At 40.7% G+C, this 13,742-nt stretch overlaps 1 protein-coding gene across 1 annotated transcript in view; it reads right to left on the bottom strand.

Moving 5' to 3' along the window:
- The window catches only part of epha10 (EPH receptor A10), a 603,193-nt gene that overhangs the window by 121,721 nt on the left and 467,730 nt on the right, over positions 1-13,742 (bottom strand). The window contains exon 6 of the mRNA XM_078566952.1: positions 6,660-6,784. Within this exon, the coding sequence (XP_078423078.1) occupies positions 6,660-6,784 (125 nt within the window). The remainder of the gene's footprint in view (positions 1-6,659; positions 6,785-13,742) is intronic.

Here is a 13,742-nt window from a genome sequence, read left to right as displayed (position 1 = left end):
AGGAAATACAATCAGATCAGAGGTCAAATTTCATGTCACAGCTGTTTAAGGAAATAATGAATAGCTTGGGGATAAAACAGTTTAAGTCAACAGTTTATCATCCAGAGTCACAAGGAGATTTGGAAAGATGGCATCAAACTTTAAACACTATGATGAGAGTGTCAGGTTGATCCACAGGATTGGGATGGAGGAATTCCATTCTTGTTATTTGCTATTAGGGACTCTCCTAATGCTTCAACTGGTTTTAGCCCTTTTGAACTAGTTTATGGTCATGAGATAAGGGGACCAATGAAATTGATTCATGAGAAATTGGTGGGTCAAAATTCAGAAACTATTCTCTTGGCTTACGTATCAAAATTTAGGGAAAGATTAAACAGAGAATGTGAGTTGGCTGGGGAACATTTAAAGATATCACAGCAAGTGATGAAAGTGAAGACCAATAAGAAAGCTAAAACTCGCAGTTTTGTTTCCGGAAAGTATTAGTTTTGTTACCAGTACTAGGTGATTCATTAAATGCAAGATTTAGTGGGTCTTACTGGATTGAAAAGAAATTGAGTAAATTATTTAAAGTAAATTATTTAATAAATACTCCAGATAGAAGAAAGAAGCAGAGGATGTGTCATGTAAATATGCTTAAAAGGTACTTTGACAGGGAAGAGGAACAAAAAGAGATATTAGTGATGGTGGATGATGAGAAAAAGCTAGAAGTACAGGACTCTGAAATTGATTTTCCTCTAATCAAATTGGATAATGAGGGGGTGCATGAAAATTTAAATGAAATATAAAGTAACCTTCCAAGCAAATGTCATAAATGATTTGAGAAAGCCATTGCAGTCACACAAACCAATTTGGGAGAATAAATTGGGAAAGACACATTTAGCTACACATGATGTTTTGTCTTCAATAAGGCAACATCCTCATATATTAAATCCAGCAAAGTTATCGTAAGTACAAAAAGAAATTGATTTCATGCTTCAAAATGATATAATTGAGTCTAATTGCAGTAACTGGAGTTCGCCTATTGTGTTGATACTGAAACCGGATGGAACACAAAGACTGTGTGTGGACTACTGAAAGGTGAATGTGGTGACAAAAGCAGATTCATATCCTATACCAAGGTTGGAAGATTGCATTGAGAAAGTGGGACAATCGAAATTTATCACAAAGATTGACTTGCTAAAAGGATATTGGCAAGAACTGTTGTCGGAAAGAGCAAAGGAGATATCGGCTTTTGTAACGCCAAGTGGATCATATCAGTTTCATGCCATTTGGTATGAAGAATGCACCTGCAACATTTCAGACTGACAAACAAAGTAATTGCAGGTCTAAGCAATTGTGCTGTTTATATTGATGATCTAATAGTTTCCATTCTCATGTGGGAGGAGCATTTACAACATCTGGAAGGATTATTTTCTCGATTACAAGAAGCTAATTTGGTGATGAGCTTGACTAAAAGTGATTTTGCAAAAGCGCAAGTTACATATCTAGGCCATACCATTGGACGTGGTAAGGTGGCTCCGAGAGATGTGAAAGTCAAGGCTATCCTGGATTTCCCAGTGCCTACAATAAAACAAGAAGTTTTGAGATTTCTGGGCAGGAGTGGGTTTTACCAGAAATTTGTATCATATTTTAGCAGTGTTGTTGCTCCACTGACTGAACTATTAAAAAAGAACAAGGAGTTTCAATGGACGCTGGAGTGTCAGAGGTCATTTGATAGTTTGACAACTTTATTAACTACGAGACCAGTTTTGGCAGTACCCATTTAAGGCAAGCAATTCAAGTTGGCTGGTGATGCAAGCGATATAGGTATTGGGGCTGTACTGTTACAAAATGAAGACACTGGAATTGAAAAACCGATAGGGTATTTTTCACGGAAGCTGAATGTACAACAGAGAAGATAGTCAATGATCGGAAAAGTGACCTTGGGCTTGGTGTTAGCGTTGCAGCATTTTGAAATTTATGTTGCCAACAATTCATCAGAAAAAACTGTTTATACAGACCACAATCCTTTGAAGTTTTTGGACAAGTTTCAAGACAAAAGTGCAAGATTTTTCAGGTGGAGTCTATTATTACAACCATTTAATCTACGGATTATACATGCTGCTGGTAGAGAAAATCTGTTCGCTGATGCGTCATCAAGAGTTTAAAGCTTAAAGGAAAATTGGACATTTTACAAAAACCTGGGCACTGAACTGGAGTGATTTCTGTTGATATCAAGGACTTGTGCATATACATTGTTCTGTTAATGCACGCACTTGATAGTATAATAAATATAGGGGATAGTGTGAGATGGGTTAGTAAAAAATGAAGCTGTTTTTTAGAATTATGATGGTTCATTTTACGATAGGGAGGGGGAAGTCATGAAGATATTGATGTATATAATGTTATTTGAAATTATTTTAAATTGGACTTGTAGTGGGGTCTGTGTCTATGAGGGTGTGTGTGTGTGTGTGTCTTAACTAGATTAAAGCCAGCTAGCCTGGGTGCTTTGATGTATAGTAGTTTTGAGATGTTAACAGTAAGGTACAGGGTACCAGAATATCACTGCAGGAGTTCCTCAGCATAGTATCCTAGGCTCAAGCATCTTCAGCTCCTCTCCATCATAAGGTCAGAGGTGGGGATGTTCGCTGAGCACAATGCTCAGCAACTTTTGTGACTCTTCAGATAATAAAGCAGTCCGTGCCCATATGAAGCAAGATCATTCAGACTTGGGCTGATAAGTGGCAAGTTGCATTCGCGTCACACAAGTGCCGGGCATTGATCACCTCCAACAAGAGAGAATCTAATTATCGCCGGTTGACTTCAATGGCATTGCCTTGCTGAATCTTCCACTATGAACACCCTGGGGGATAGCATTGACCAGAAACTGAACTGGACCAGCCATATCAATACTGTGGCTACAAGAGCAGGCCAGAGGCTGGGAATTGTGCAGTGAGTAGCTCACCTCCTGACTCCCCAAAGCCTGTCCATCATCTGCAAGGCTCAAGTCAGGAGTGTGATGGAATACTAGCCATTTGCCTGGATGAGTGCAGCTCCAACACACTCAAGAAATTCAACACCATCCAGGACAAAGCTGCCCGCTTGATTGGCACTCCATCTACCACCTTCAAGATCCACAACCCCCACCACCGATGCACAGTGGCAGCAGTGTGTACCATCTGCAAGATGCACTTCAGCAGCTCGCCAAGGCTCCTTCGACAGCACCTTCCAAACCCATGACCTCTACCGCCAAGAAGAAGGGAAGTAGATGCATGGGAACAACACCAACTGGAAGTTCCCCTCCAAGACACATACCAATCTGGCTTGGAACTATATCACTGGGTTAAAATCCTGGATCTCCCTCCCTATCAGCACTACACCACATGGACCACAGCGGTTCAAGACGGCGGCTCAACACTACCTTCTCAAGGGCAAATAGAGATGGGCAATAAAAATGCTGGCCTAGCCAGCCACACCCATAACCCGAGAATGGATAAAACAAAGCTTATATTAGATTTTTAGATATTTTGATCTATCTTTACTTTAATTATCAATATTTATGCTATTAATGGTACTAATCATTTCACTAAAGAATTCTTGAATAAACTAGCTGGGAATGCATTTTGCCCTCTGCCGAGGTCATTGGTATCTGTGGCAAGTAAGCTTTGGTTTGCGCTCCACCACGTGTTATGCTGTAGTCCTGCATTTGCATTGGTCTCTCCATAAATTTTATGTCAGCCAAAATTCTACTGCCTGTGTCTAACGTTTACCTATCACCCATGGTCAGGGATCTCGCTGAGCTATATTGGCTCCAGGTCAAAGCATGCCTTGATTTTAAAATTCACTTCCTTGTTTTAAAGTCTCTCCACCTCCTTGCCCCTCCCTATCTGTGCAATCTCATCCAGCCCCACAATCCTCTGAGATCCCTGTGCTCCTCTAATTCCGGCCTCCTCAGAATTCTCAATTCTAATCACTCCACCTTTGGTGGCTGCACCTTGAGTTAATGCATCCTTAAATTCTGGAATATTCTCCCTTCACCGCTCTACAGATTGATATTGTGCCTTTCACCACCTCAGGACATCCCAAAGTGCTTTAAAGCTAATGAAACACATTTGAACTTTGGTCATTGTTATCATGTAGAAAATAACTAAGGAAATTCAAAATAAAACTGAAAGAAAAAGAGTACAATTCTGCAAAGATGAATGGCAGGTCAGAAGATTGGACAGAACATAAAAGAACAGCAAAGAATGACTAAAATATTAATAAGGTGGGGGAAATTAGAGTACAAGAGAAAACTAGCTATAAATATAAATATAGAAATATATAAAAATATAAAATATATAGTAAGAGCTTCTACAGGTGTTTAAAAAGGAAAAGATTAAGATAAATGAGCTTTGGTCCTCTAAAGAGTCAGAGTGGGGAATTACTAATGGAAATAAGAAAATGGTGGATGAATCGAATAGATAATTTGTGCCTGTCTTCACTGTAGAGGACACAAATAACATCCCAGAAACATTTGTGCATAAGGAGGTAAAAGGGATGGAGGAACTTAAAGCAATTCCAATCACCCGGGAAAGGCTACAGAGAAAAAAGCTGACAAGTCCCCAGGTCCTGATGGATTTCATTCTAGAGTCTTAAAAGAAGTAGCTGCTGAGATAGTAAATGTATTTGCTTTAATTTTACATAATTCCCTAGATTCTGGAGTTGTCCCATCAGATTGGAAAAAAAACAAATGTAACTCTTCTATTCAAGAAAACAGGGAGACAGAAATCAGGAAACTACGAACCAGTTAGCTGAACATTTGTCATAGGGAAGTTGCTGGAATTGACTATTAAGGAGGTTAAAGTGGAGCATTTAGAAATTCTCAGTGCAATCAGGAAGAGTCAACATTGGGTTTGTGAAAGGGAAATCATGATTGTCTAATTTATTGAGTTATTTGAGGAAGTAATAAGCAATATGGATAAAGGGACACCTGTGGATGTGCTGTACCTAGGTTTCCAGAAGGCATTTGACAAGGTGCCAGATCAAAGGTAGCTATGCAAAATAGGAGCTCATGGTGTAAGGAGTAACATATTAGCATGGATAGAGGGTTGGTTAGCTAACAGAAACCAAAGAATAGGCATAAATGGCTCATTTTCGGGTTGGTAAGATGTGATGAGTGGAGTGCCACAGGAATCAGTGCTGGGGCCTCAACTATTTACAATTTATATCAATGACTTGGATGAAGGGGCTGAAGGCATGGTTGCTAAATTTGTGGATGACACAAAGATAGTAACTAAGTTGTGAAGAGGACATAATCTATGACTCTTTGCAGACTCCTTAAGCGAGTGGGCAAATATTTAGGAGATGGAGTATAATGTGGGAAAATGTGAATTTGTCCACTTTGGCAAGAAGAATAAAAAGCAGTATACCATTTAAATAGAAAGAGATTGCAGAACTCTGAGGTACAGAGGGGTCTGGGTGTCCTGGTATATGAATCACAAAGTTCATGTGCAGATGCAGCAAGTGATTAAGAAGGCAAATGGAATGCTGTTGTTTGTTGCAAGGTGAATGGAATATAAAAGTAGGGATGTTTTGCTACAAATGTACAGGGCATGGGTGAGACCACATCTAGAGTACTGTGTATAGTTTTGGTCTCCTTATTTAGAAAAGGATATATATGCATTAGAAGCAGTTCAGAGAAGGTTCATTTGACTGACATCTGGGATGGGGGGATGGTTATCTTACAAAGAAAGGTTGGACAGGTTGGACCTGTATCCATTGGAGTTTAGAAGAATAAGAGGTGATCTTTTGAAGCATATAAGATCCTGACATGACTTGATAGGGTGGATGTTGAATGGATGTTTCTCCTTGTGGGAGAGACTAGAACAAGGGGACACAGTTTAAAAATAAGGGGTCTCCCATTTAAGACAGAGATGAGAAGAATTTTTTTTCTCTCAGAAGGAACTTTGGTACTCTCTTTCCCAGACAGTGGTAGATGCAGTGTCATTGAATATTATTAAGGCAGAGGTAGATAGATTCTTGACTAATGAGGGAGTCAAAGGTTATTGGGGGAAGGCAGGAATGTGGAGTTGAGGCCACAATCAGATCAGCCATTATCTTATTGAATGGTGGAGCAGGCTCGAGGGGTCAAATGGCCTATTCCCACTCCTAATTCGTACATTTGTAAATGCGGCAGCCAATTTGCACACAGCAAGATCACATAAACAGCAATGTGCAAATAATCTCTTTTAGTGATGGAATATAAACATTCTCTTTGAATTAACAATGTTGCGGGGCGGAGGGGGAAGTTATTTGTGTTTCATGTGTAATGAAATTGTAAAATCACTTATAAAGAATTTAGTTAGATGTTTCTTGCACATGGTGCAGAAGGAATTTCCCCTGGGTTTTGCTAATTGACACGCTTGTGTAAGGCAGTATCTCAACATTTACAATCCCTCAGTCATAAAATTCAGCAATGCCAATGCACAACTTGTCACTGACCACATGCCATTTATGGTTTCCTTTTTAAAGCTGTATCCCCTCCCACCCATTGGGAATCCAAACGCAGCAAATAAATCTAACTCAAAGAAAACAATTATTTTCCTCCTTCCGCAACCCCTTAAATTGGTGGAAGGTGGAGCTGGTTTTAAAATTTAAAATGCTTATATTCCCTACTTTCACAGAACAGTGCAAAGCACCTTTTCATAGAATTTGATCTCATATTCAGTGTCGTTGTCGCTGGAGTAGTCCAACTCTTGCCATGCCAAGGTGATACTCTTCTGCTCAACGCGCTCTGTCTTGATATCAGTCACCTGTAATATTCCTAGAGATGGGAGCAGAAAAATAAAAGCATCAGCATCATCAAATGCAAAAGACAAAAAACTGGCAGGTTAGAAAGCCCTTAATATTTGTAACAATATCTACAAGCAAAATTGCTTTAGGCACATTTGAAAGTGCTTCAAAAGGATGAAAATTTTTGATGTTTCAACAGGTAAACAGAATCTGCAGTGGCTGTGAGGTGCTGTATTAAATGTGCAAAATTGAATTCTTTTATAATCAAGTGACGAATGAGTGCAACACACAACCTTTCCACCCCTCCTCCCCCTCCCCCTCTCACCCATCTCAATTTTAAATGTTTTTAGGATGTTCAATAATCTCAGCAGATTTATAGACTAGCTGTTGAGCCATTAATATTCATGCTTCGATCTTGCTCTTCAGTAAGTAAAGCAAACCATGCCATCCAATACTGCAGTATTATCACAGAACATTTGTGGTACAAAATTGCTATAAAGTGTTGCACATTTGCAAGTGGTTGCACACATTGCTTTCTAGACTCCATGGTCGTCGCTGAGCTAACAGATGGGACTTTAGTAGTAACAGGAGCATATATATCTACACCTATTCCTTACATTCCAGTTTTTCCATCTTTGCTCCTCTACTCTTAACTCTCTCCAATTGTTGCAGGTTGCAACAGCCTTGCCCAAGTCACTGTTGATCATACAGAACACGGATATTGTCAGCAGCCTATTTGACCATGGAGGCAACACATCTTCAGCTTACATTCCTGCAGATGCATTTCCTGCATGAGTCACTGGCTAATAATTAGGAACAAAAGTCCTGGATGATTCTATATGCCAATTCTCTGGCTAGCATTTATCCCTCAGCCGACACCCCCAGAAATGTGGATGAATTAGTCATTGCTCTTTGTGGAAATTTGCTGTGCACAAATTGGCTGCTGTGATTGCCTGTAAACAACAATGACTACACTTAAAGAAATAAGGAACTGGCTATGAAACACTTCGAAGGATGTGATTGCTGCTATATGGGTAGAGCCTTTCTATTTTAAACAAGCTTGCTCTGTGTAGCTTGGAATTAAACCACCCAGTGGTCCTTGAGGGGCAGACAGGCTTATATTTATGAGCTAGCATCATATTATACAAAAAGAACTGCATTTTAGCAGCTTACAATGAATCATAGCTGTTATATCTCTACTTTTAACACAGAAATTACATTTGTAGTAATACTGAAATAAATATGCACCATAAAAGCTACTACTATGTCTGCAAAAATCAAATAATCGTTTTTTTAAACAGAGATATGGGACTTAAGCGCCACTGAGCTATGTAGGGTAGACCATTGCTGTCAAAATTAGATAAATGAGTATTAATTTCTCCTTATAAGGGCAATAAAATCACAATAAACTGACTACATCAAAATTTACCACTGAATCTTTAAGCTATTTAATTTGATTTACCCAATTTAAGATTGTTACCCTGTCAGTACAATGTAGGATAATGAAGATTTACTTCAACAGGAAAGTTTTACTTTCTATATTAAGAATTTCCATTTCTTGCCTGGGAAACCTGTGCTGCTGCAAGCACATGTGCTAATGCTGTGTTCGAAAAATATTTTCATCCTAGTTTTTAACAGTTATATAATTTTAGATGATCAGTGCCTGTGAGTGTGTGTGTGCATGTGCACAAGTGGCAGTGCGTGCCTGTGTATGTGTATGCGTGTGTGAGAATGGGCAGCAATGAATGGTGGTGACAGGAGTCTTGCCCGCAGACTGCAGAGCCAGTGAGAGCTCTGCATTGCCTCTTTTTGAGAAGGCACACCGCATTAAGTACTGGTCAGGCACTTAACTAGACAGTGGCAGGCCTTCCCTGGGATCAAGGACCCCTGGGGTGAAAGACCTGCCCGCTGAGAGCTGTCGGCCAATCAGAGGCGGACAGCTTCATTGATCAGCAGAGCTCCCAAGGAAGCAGTGGCTGCTGCTGGTACTACACCCACCTGAGGCTTAGGATTGCCTTGGGCCCAGGCACCCCAGGTGAGTGATAGCGGGAGGAGGGTCGCGGGGGAGGTGGAGATTCGGCAGCATGAGCAGCAGATGGCTTTTAACCGGGCCCGCCTTCCCAATGCTGGGTCCCTCAAACTGGTACTGACTGCCTTTGAATGAGGCACCCTCTCTGCAGGAAGCCTACGAGCAAACATGCCAGGGTTTGCTTTTCAGCATGGCGAGTCCCCCATCCACTGCTGGGTGAATACCAGCAGCAACAGGATGATGCCCTTAAGTGGGTGGGAAGGCCGTCCATGGGCCTATCGGGAGGTGGTGAGAAGGCAGTAGGGTCTCCATGCCATAGGGAGGGCATTAAATTCCACTTGATGCATGGGTGTGAGCCATGGCGTACTATTAGTTTAAATATAATCCACAATTTTTAGAAACAAACCTACAAAAAGAAAACATTGCTGACAAGTGTAGAAAATCAGTTATACAATCAAAGCCAATGCATGGAAAGAAAGAAAGGAGGAAGGAACTTGCATTTCACATCCCATGATGTGGATCTGGTCCAGTCTATTCTGCAATATAGCCAGTAAAAGTCATGTTGACTCCTGTGTAAACTAGAAATATCATTAGGGTATGAGCAACTTTGTAAATCTAATGGTATATGGGTGTGTAATAAAGGGTAAACCAAATGATTAAAATAGAAATCAATAATGTAGAATGTAGAAACATACTTAATTTAAGCCATAGGCCAGAATTTTACGGTCCCTCTCACTCCGTGGGATATACAGTCCCGCGAACTGAATGGAGATTTAAATGGCTCGCTGCATGCGCAGAGAGGAGACACGCCAGGACGGGACCGTAAAATACGGGCCATAATCATATTGCCCAAAATTAAAGAACCACAAGCAAAACTTAAAAATTAATCATCATCATTTCAAGGAGGAGGATCAGGGGATTCTTGTTCATTAAGTGTATTTATAATGGCAAATAACACAAATGAGATTCCTGTGTTGGGCTGGCCAATTTAGCTCAGTTAGTGCCGCTCAAGCCTCCATCAGAAGTTCTTGGTTCAGGCCCACTCCAGAACCCGAGCACAAAACTAGGCTAATATTCCAGAACAAAAGAAATAAAAAGTGAAGTGAGAGTGACTGCACTTGACATCAAAGCAGCATTTGACTGAGTGTGACACAAAGACCCTTGCAAAACTGGAGTCAATGGGAATCAAGGGAAAATTCTCTACTGGTTGGAGTCTTAGCTAGCACAAAGGAAGATTATTTTCATTGTTGGAGGTCAATCATCTCAGTCATAGGACATTGCTGCAGGAGTTCCTCAGGGTAGCGTCCTAAGCCCAGCCATCTTCAGCTGCTTCATCAATGCTTTTCCCCCGCTGGCCATCATAAGGTCAGAAGTGGGGATGCTCGCTGACAAGTGCATAATGTTCAGCGCCATTTGTGATTCCTCATATACTGAAGCAGTCTGTGTGCATATGCAGCAAGACCTGGACAACAATCAGGCTTGAGCTGATAAGTGGCAAGTAACAGTCGGACCAGGCAATGACCATCTCCAAAAAGAGAGGATCCAACCATATCCCTTTGATGTTCAATGGCATTACCATCACTGAGTTCCCCAGTATCAACATCCTGGGGGTTACCATTGACCAGAAACTGAACAAGACTAGCCATATAAATACTATGGCTACAAGAGCAGGTCAGAGGCTGGGAATTCTGCGGCGAGTAACTCATCTCCTGACTCCCCAAAGCATGTCCACCATCTACAAAGCACAAGTCAGGAGTGTGACGGAATACTCTCTACTTACCTGGATGAGTGCAGCTCCAATAACACTCAAGAAGCTTGAACAACCATCCAGAACAAAGCAGCCCACTTGATTAACACCCCATCCGCCACCTGCAACATTCACTCCCTCTACCACTGACACACAGTGGCATCAGTGTATACCATCTACAAGATGCACTGCAGCAACTCACCAAGGCTTCTTCAATAGCTTCTTGCAAACCGATAGCCTCTACCCATAGAAGGACAAGAGCAGCAGATGCATGGGAATACCACTGCCTGTAAGTTCCTCTCCAAGCCAGATACCATCCTGACGTGACACTATATCGCCGCTCCTTAACTGTTGCTGTGTCAAAACCTTGCAACTCTCTCCCCTAACAACACTGTGGGTGTATTATGAGAAATGGGAGGTATTTCTTTTAATATTTTTGGGAAATATTGTGATATCCTGTAAGGAAGGGTATGTGTGTGTGTGTGTGTGTGTGTGTGTGTATGAATTATTTAATTAAGCTGAGAAAGGTTACTAGAGACAGATTGCCGGGGTTAAGACATGAAAAGGATACAGGTGCTAGGTTTGAGGTACAAGTGATTAGGTTAGATCTAATATTTGCATACTTAGATAAGTTGAGAGTTTGTCTGAATATCAAAGGTAAGTCAGAAGTGGCAAGAAACGTGTTTGCATCTTACAGGAGTTCCATAGGTAAACAGAAGTGGGGATATTATATTTTATTGACCTAAAAGCAAAGACAAAATAGAGACATGGAAGGTTTTATATTTGGAAGGATTTGAGTTTCAAAGAGGCGTGAGAACAATGGAACCTGAGATGAAAGTGGAAAAAGGTATTTTAGAGTTACCGTTAGCCATTAGTTGCTAAGCTGTGGAGCTGGAGCTGAGAGATTTAACAGCTGGAGCTGTAGTTGGAGCTCTGGGCTAGGAGATAATGCAGATTTGAATCAGCCATCCAGTCAAGCCAGAAAAGTCTTGGGCTGCAACAAGCAGTTTTGTTCTGGAGTTTGGATTTCCACAGCAGAGTTGGAGAGAGTTAAGAGATCATGTGGTATGCATCCATTAAAGCTACAGCAGTTTGCCTTAGGTAATATTACTAGATATATAACTCCCTCTATAAGGAACTGTTGCCTGGAAGGTTTTACTTGTGAGTCTGACCAAGTAGAGTGTCTTCTTGGGGAAATGTTTTATAAGATTTAGTTTAACTGTGTAACTGTAATCTTGTGTGTTTAAGTCTCCTTTTATTCTTGTTAATAAAACTTTTACTTTAAATTTTTAAAATCCCAAAAGTGTTACTGGGCTTCTTATTGCTGAGATCATTATGTCTTCTTCTCATTTTCAGAATGCAAAAAAAAAGGGAATGGCCCAAAAGCTAAGTTTCCCTCTGGGATTTGGTTTGCCCAGCAATTAACGTCGGCTGTGGTCATAACTACGCCACATGGACTGCAGCGGTTCAAGAAGGTGGCTCGCCACCACCTTCTCAAGGCCAACTAGGGATGGGAATAAATGCTGGCCTAGACAGCCACACCCACAGCCTGTGAAAGAATATTAAAAACTTGCATTTTGTAGCACCTTTCATGGCCTTGAGATATCCCAAAGCCTTTTCAACCATTGAAATACTTTTGAAGTGTAGTAGCTGTCCGAATAAAGGAAATGCAGTATTTGCACACAGCAAGTGGCCTCAGCTGTTTCTCCAGTGATGTTTGTTGAGGGATAAATAGTAGCCTGGTCACTTGGGAGACTCCACTGCTCTTCTTTGAAATAATATTGTGTATGACTTTGATGTCCAACTGTTAGAGTAGATGTACCTTATTTCAACATCTTAATGAAAGAAGGTTCTGATAAACAAAATGCCCATGCTCTGAATGGAAAGCTCACTGACTTTTAAAAAAGTGCAAACTATATTGGGACAAATTTTTAAAGAGTAAAATCTGGCTGAAAGAGTACTGAAATTTATCAGAAGTGCTTAAAATATGTAAATCCACTTTGCAGATTTGAGACTTAATGTGCTTTGCACTAGTAAAATTTATGGTTCATATTATGCTGTAATTGCTAGCTGATTTTAAATGTAAGAATTGCTAAATGAAGAAAGACAAAGGTCCATTTAGCTCGCCTTTTACCATCCTGGTAGACAGATGGCACAATGATCATGGAGTTGTTGACTAATCATAGCGATTAATCTCTATCAATTAGTCAACACCAGACCCAGACATGACACAGAAAATCTTCAGCAGAGGACAGCTTTGACAACCATTGGTTCAAAGTCACTTGTTCCATCTAAGCATGCTGCGCTCACCACATCTCATGCTTCCAATTACTAATATATTGTATCCCAAACTATTACTGAAAGAAATCTAATTTGCATTTGAACGAATCAACACTATCTGCTTTCATCATCTTCGTAGGGAGCTTTTCCACAAATTTATCTTATGTTCACTGGAATATTGTTTTTCTAATGCCCATCGGTGAACGTTTTTGCACTTGGACACAAGAGCTACATTATATTTGCTGTACTTGCTTTCATGGGGTGATTTACGTACCCTGAATGATTCTTGAGTTTCATGCACAGTTACGCTTCTCAAAAGTCACACAAAGCCCCAGGGCTGTGTAAAGAGCTTGATACCATTCTATTGAACTTTAATATCCACACTGAAATCCAATCTGCAGTCAATTATGTTTGGCAGCAAACATTCTCCAGGTTAACCCTTACACCACATGAAGATCCGTCTATGTTCTCCACCATAGGAGAATGTGTGGCTGCCAAGAGTTAGTCAAATACAACTTTAAAAAAAGTTACATCATGCACAACAACTACCTGTGGGGAGTTGGATTTGTAGGGTTAGCTTGTTGGACCTGGAGGAAATATTTCCGCTCCTCCTGGCCCACAAGCAGTGCTGTAAAGGCACTCACCTATTGGATGCAGCCCTTCTTGCCTCCCTTTTACCTGTGGGGTTTTGTAAACTCTGGGAATCCTGGCGGACATGATTTAAAAATAGTAGCCATGTTAAAATGGAGCCATGTAGCCTGCTTAAAAGGTTTCAATGATTGACCTGCCTCCCAGGAGCGTTTTGGACACCCGCCCCTCCTCCTGGCTTTGCTAAAACCAGAGGTGGGCAGCTTTAAGGCAGGTTGTGGCCTGTTTTTTGAAATTTTTAACAACTTTACTTTCAGCCCGATGCAAACCGCCTGTTTTCAGTGG

Source organism: Cetorhinus maximus, chromosome 21 (assembly GCF_964194155.1).
Source record: "Cetorhinus maximus chromosome 21, sCetMax3.hap1.1, whole genome shotgun sequence".
NCBI lineage: Eukaryota > Metazoa > Chordata > Chondrichthyes > Lamniformes > Cetorhinidae > Cetorhinus > Cetorhinus maximus.
This window is presented reverse-complemented; position numbering and strand designations above follow the sequence as displayed.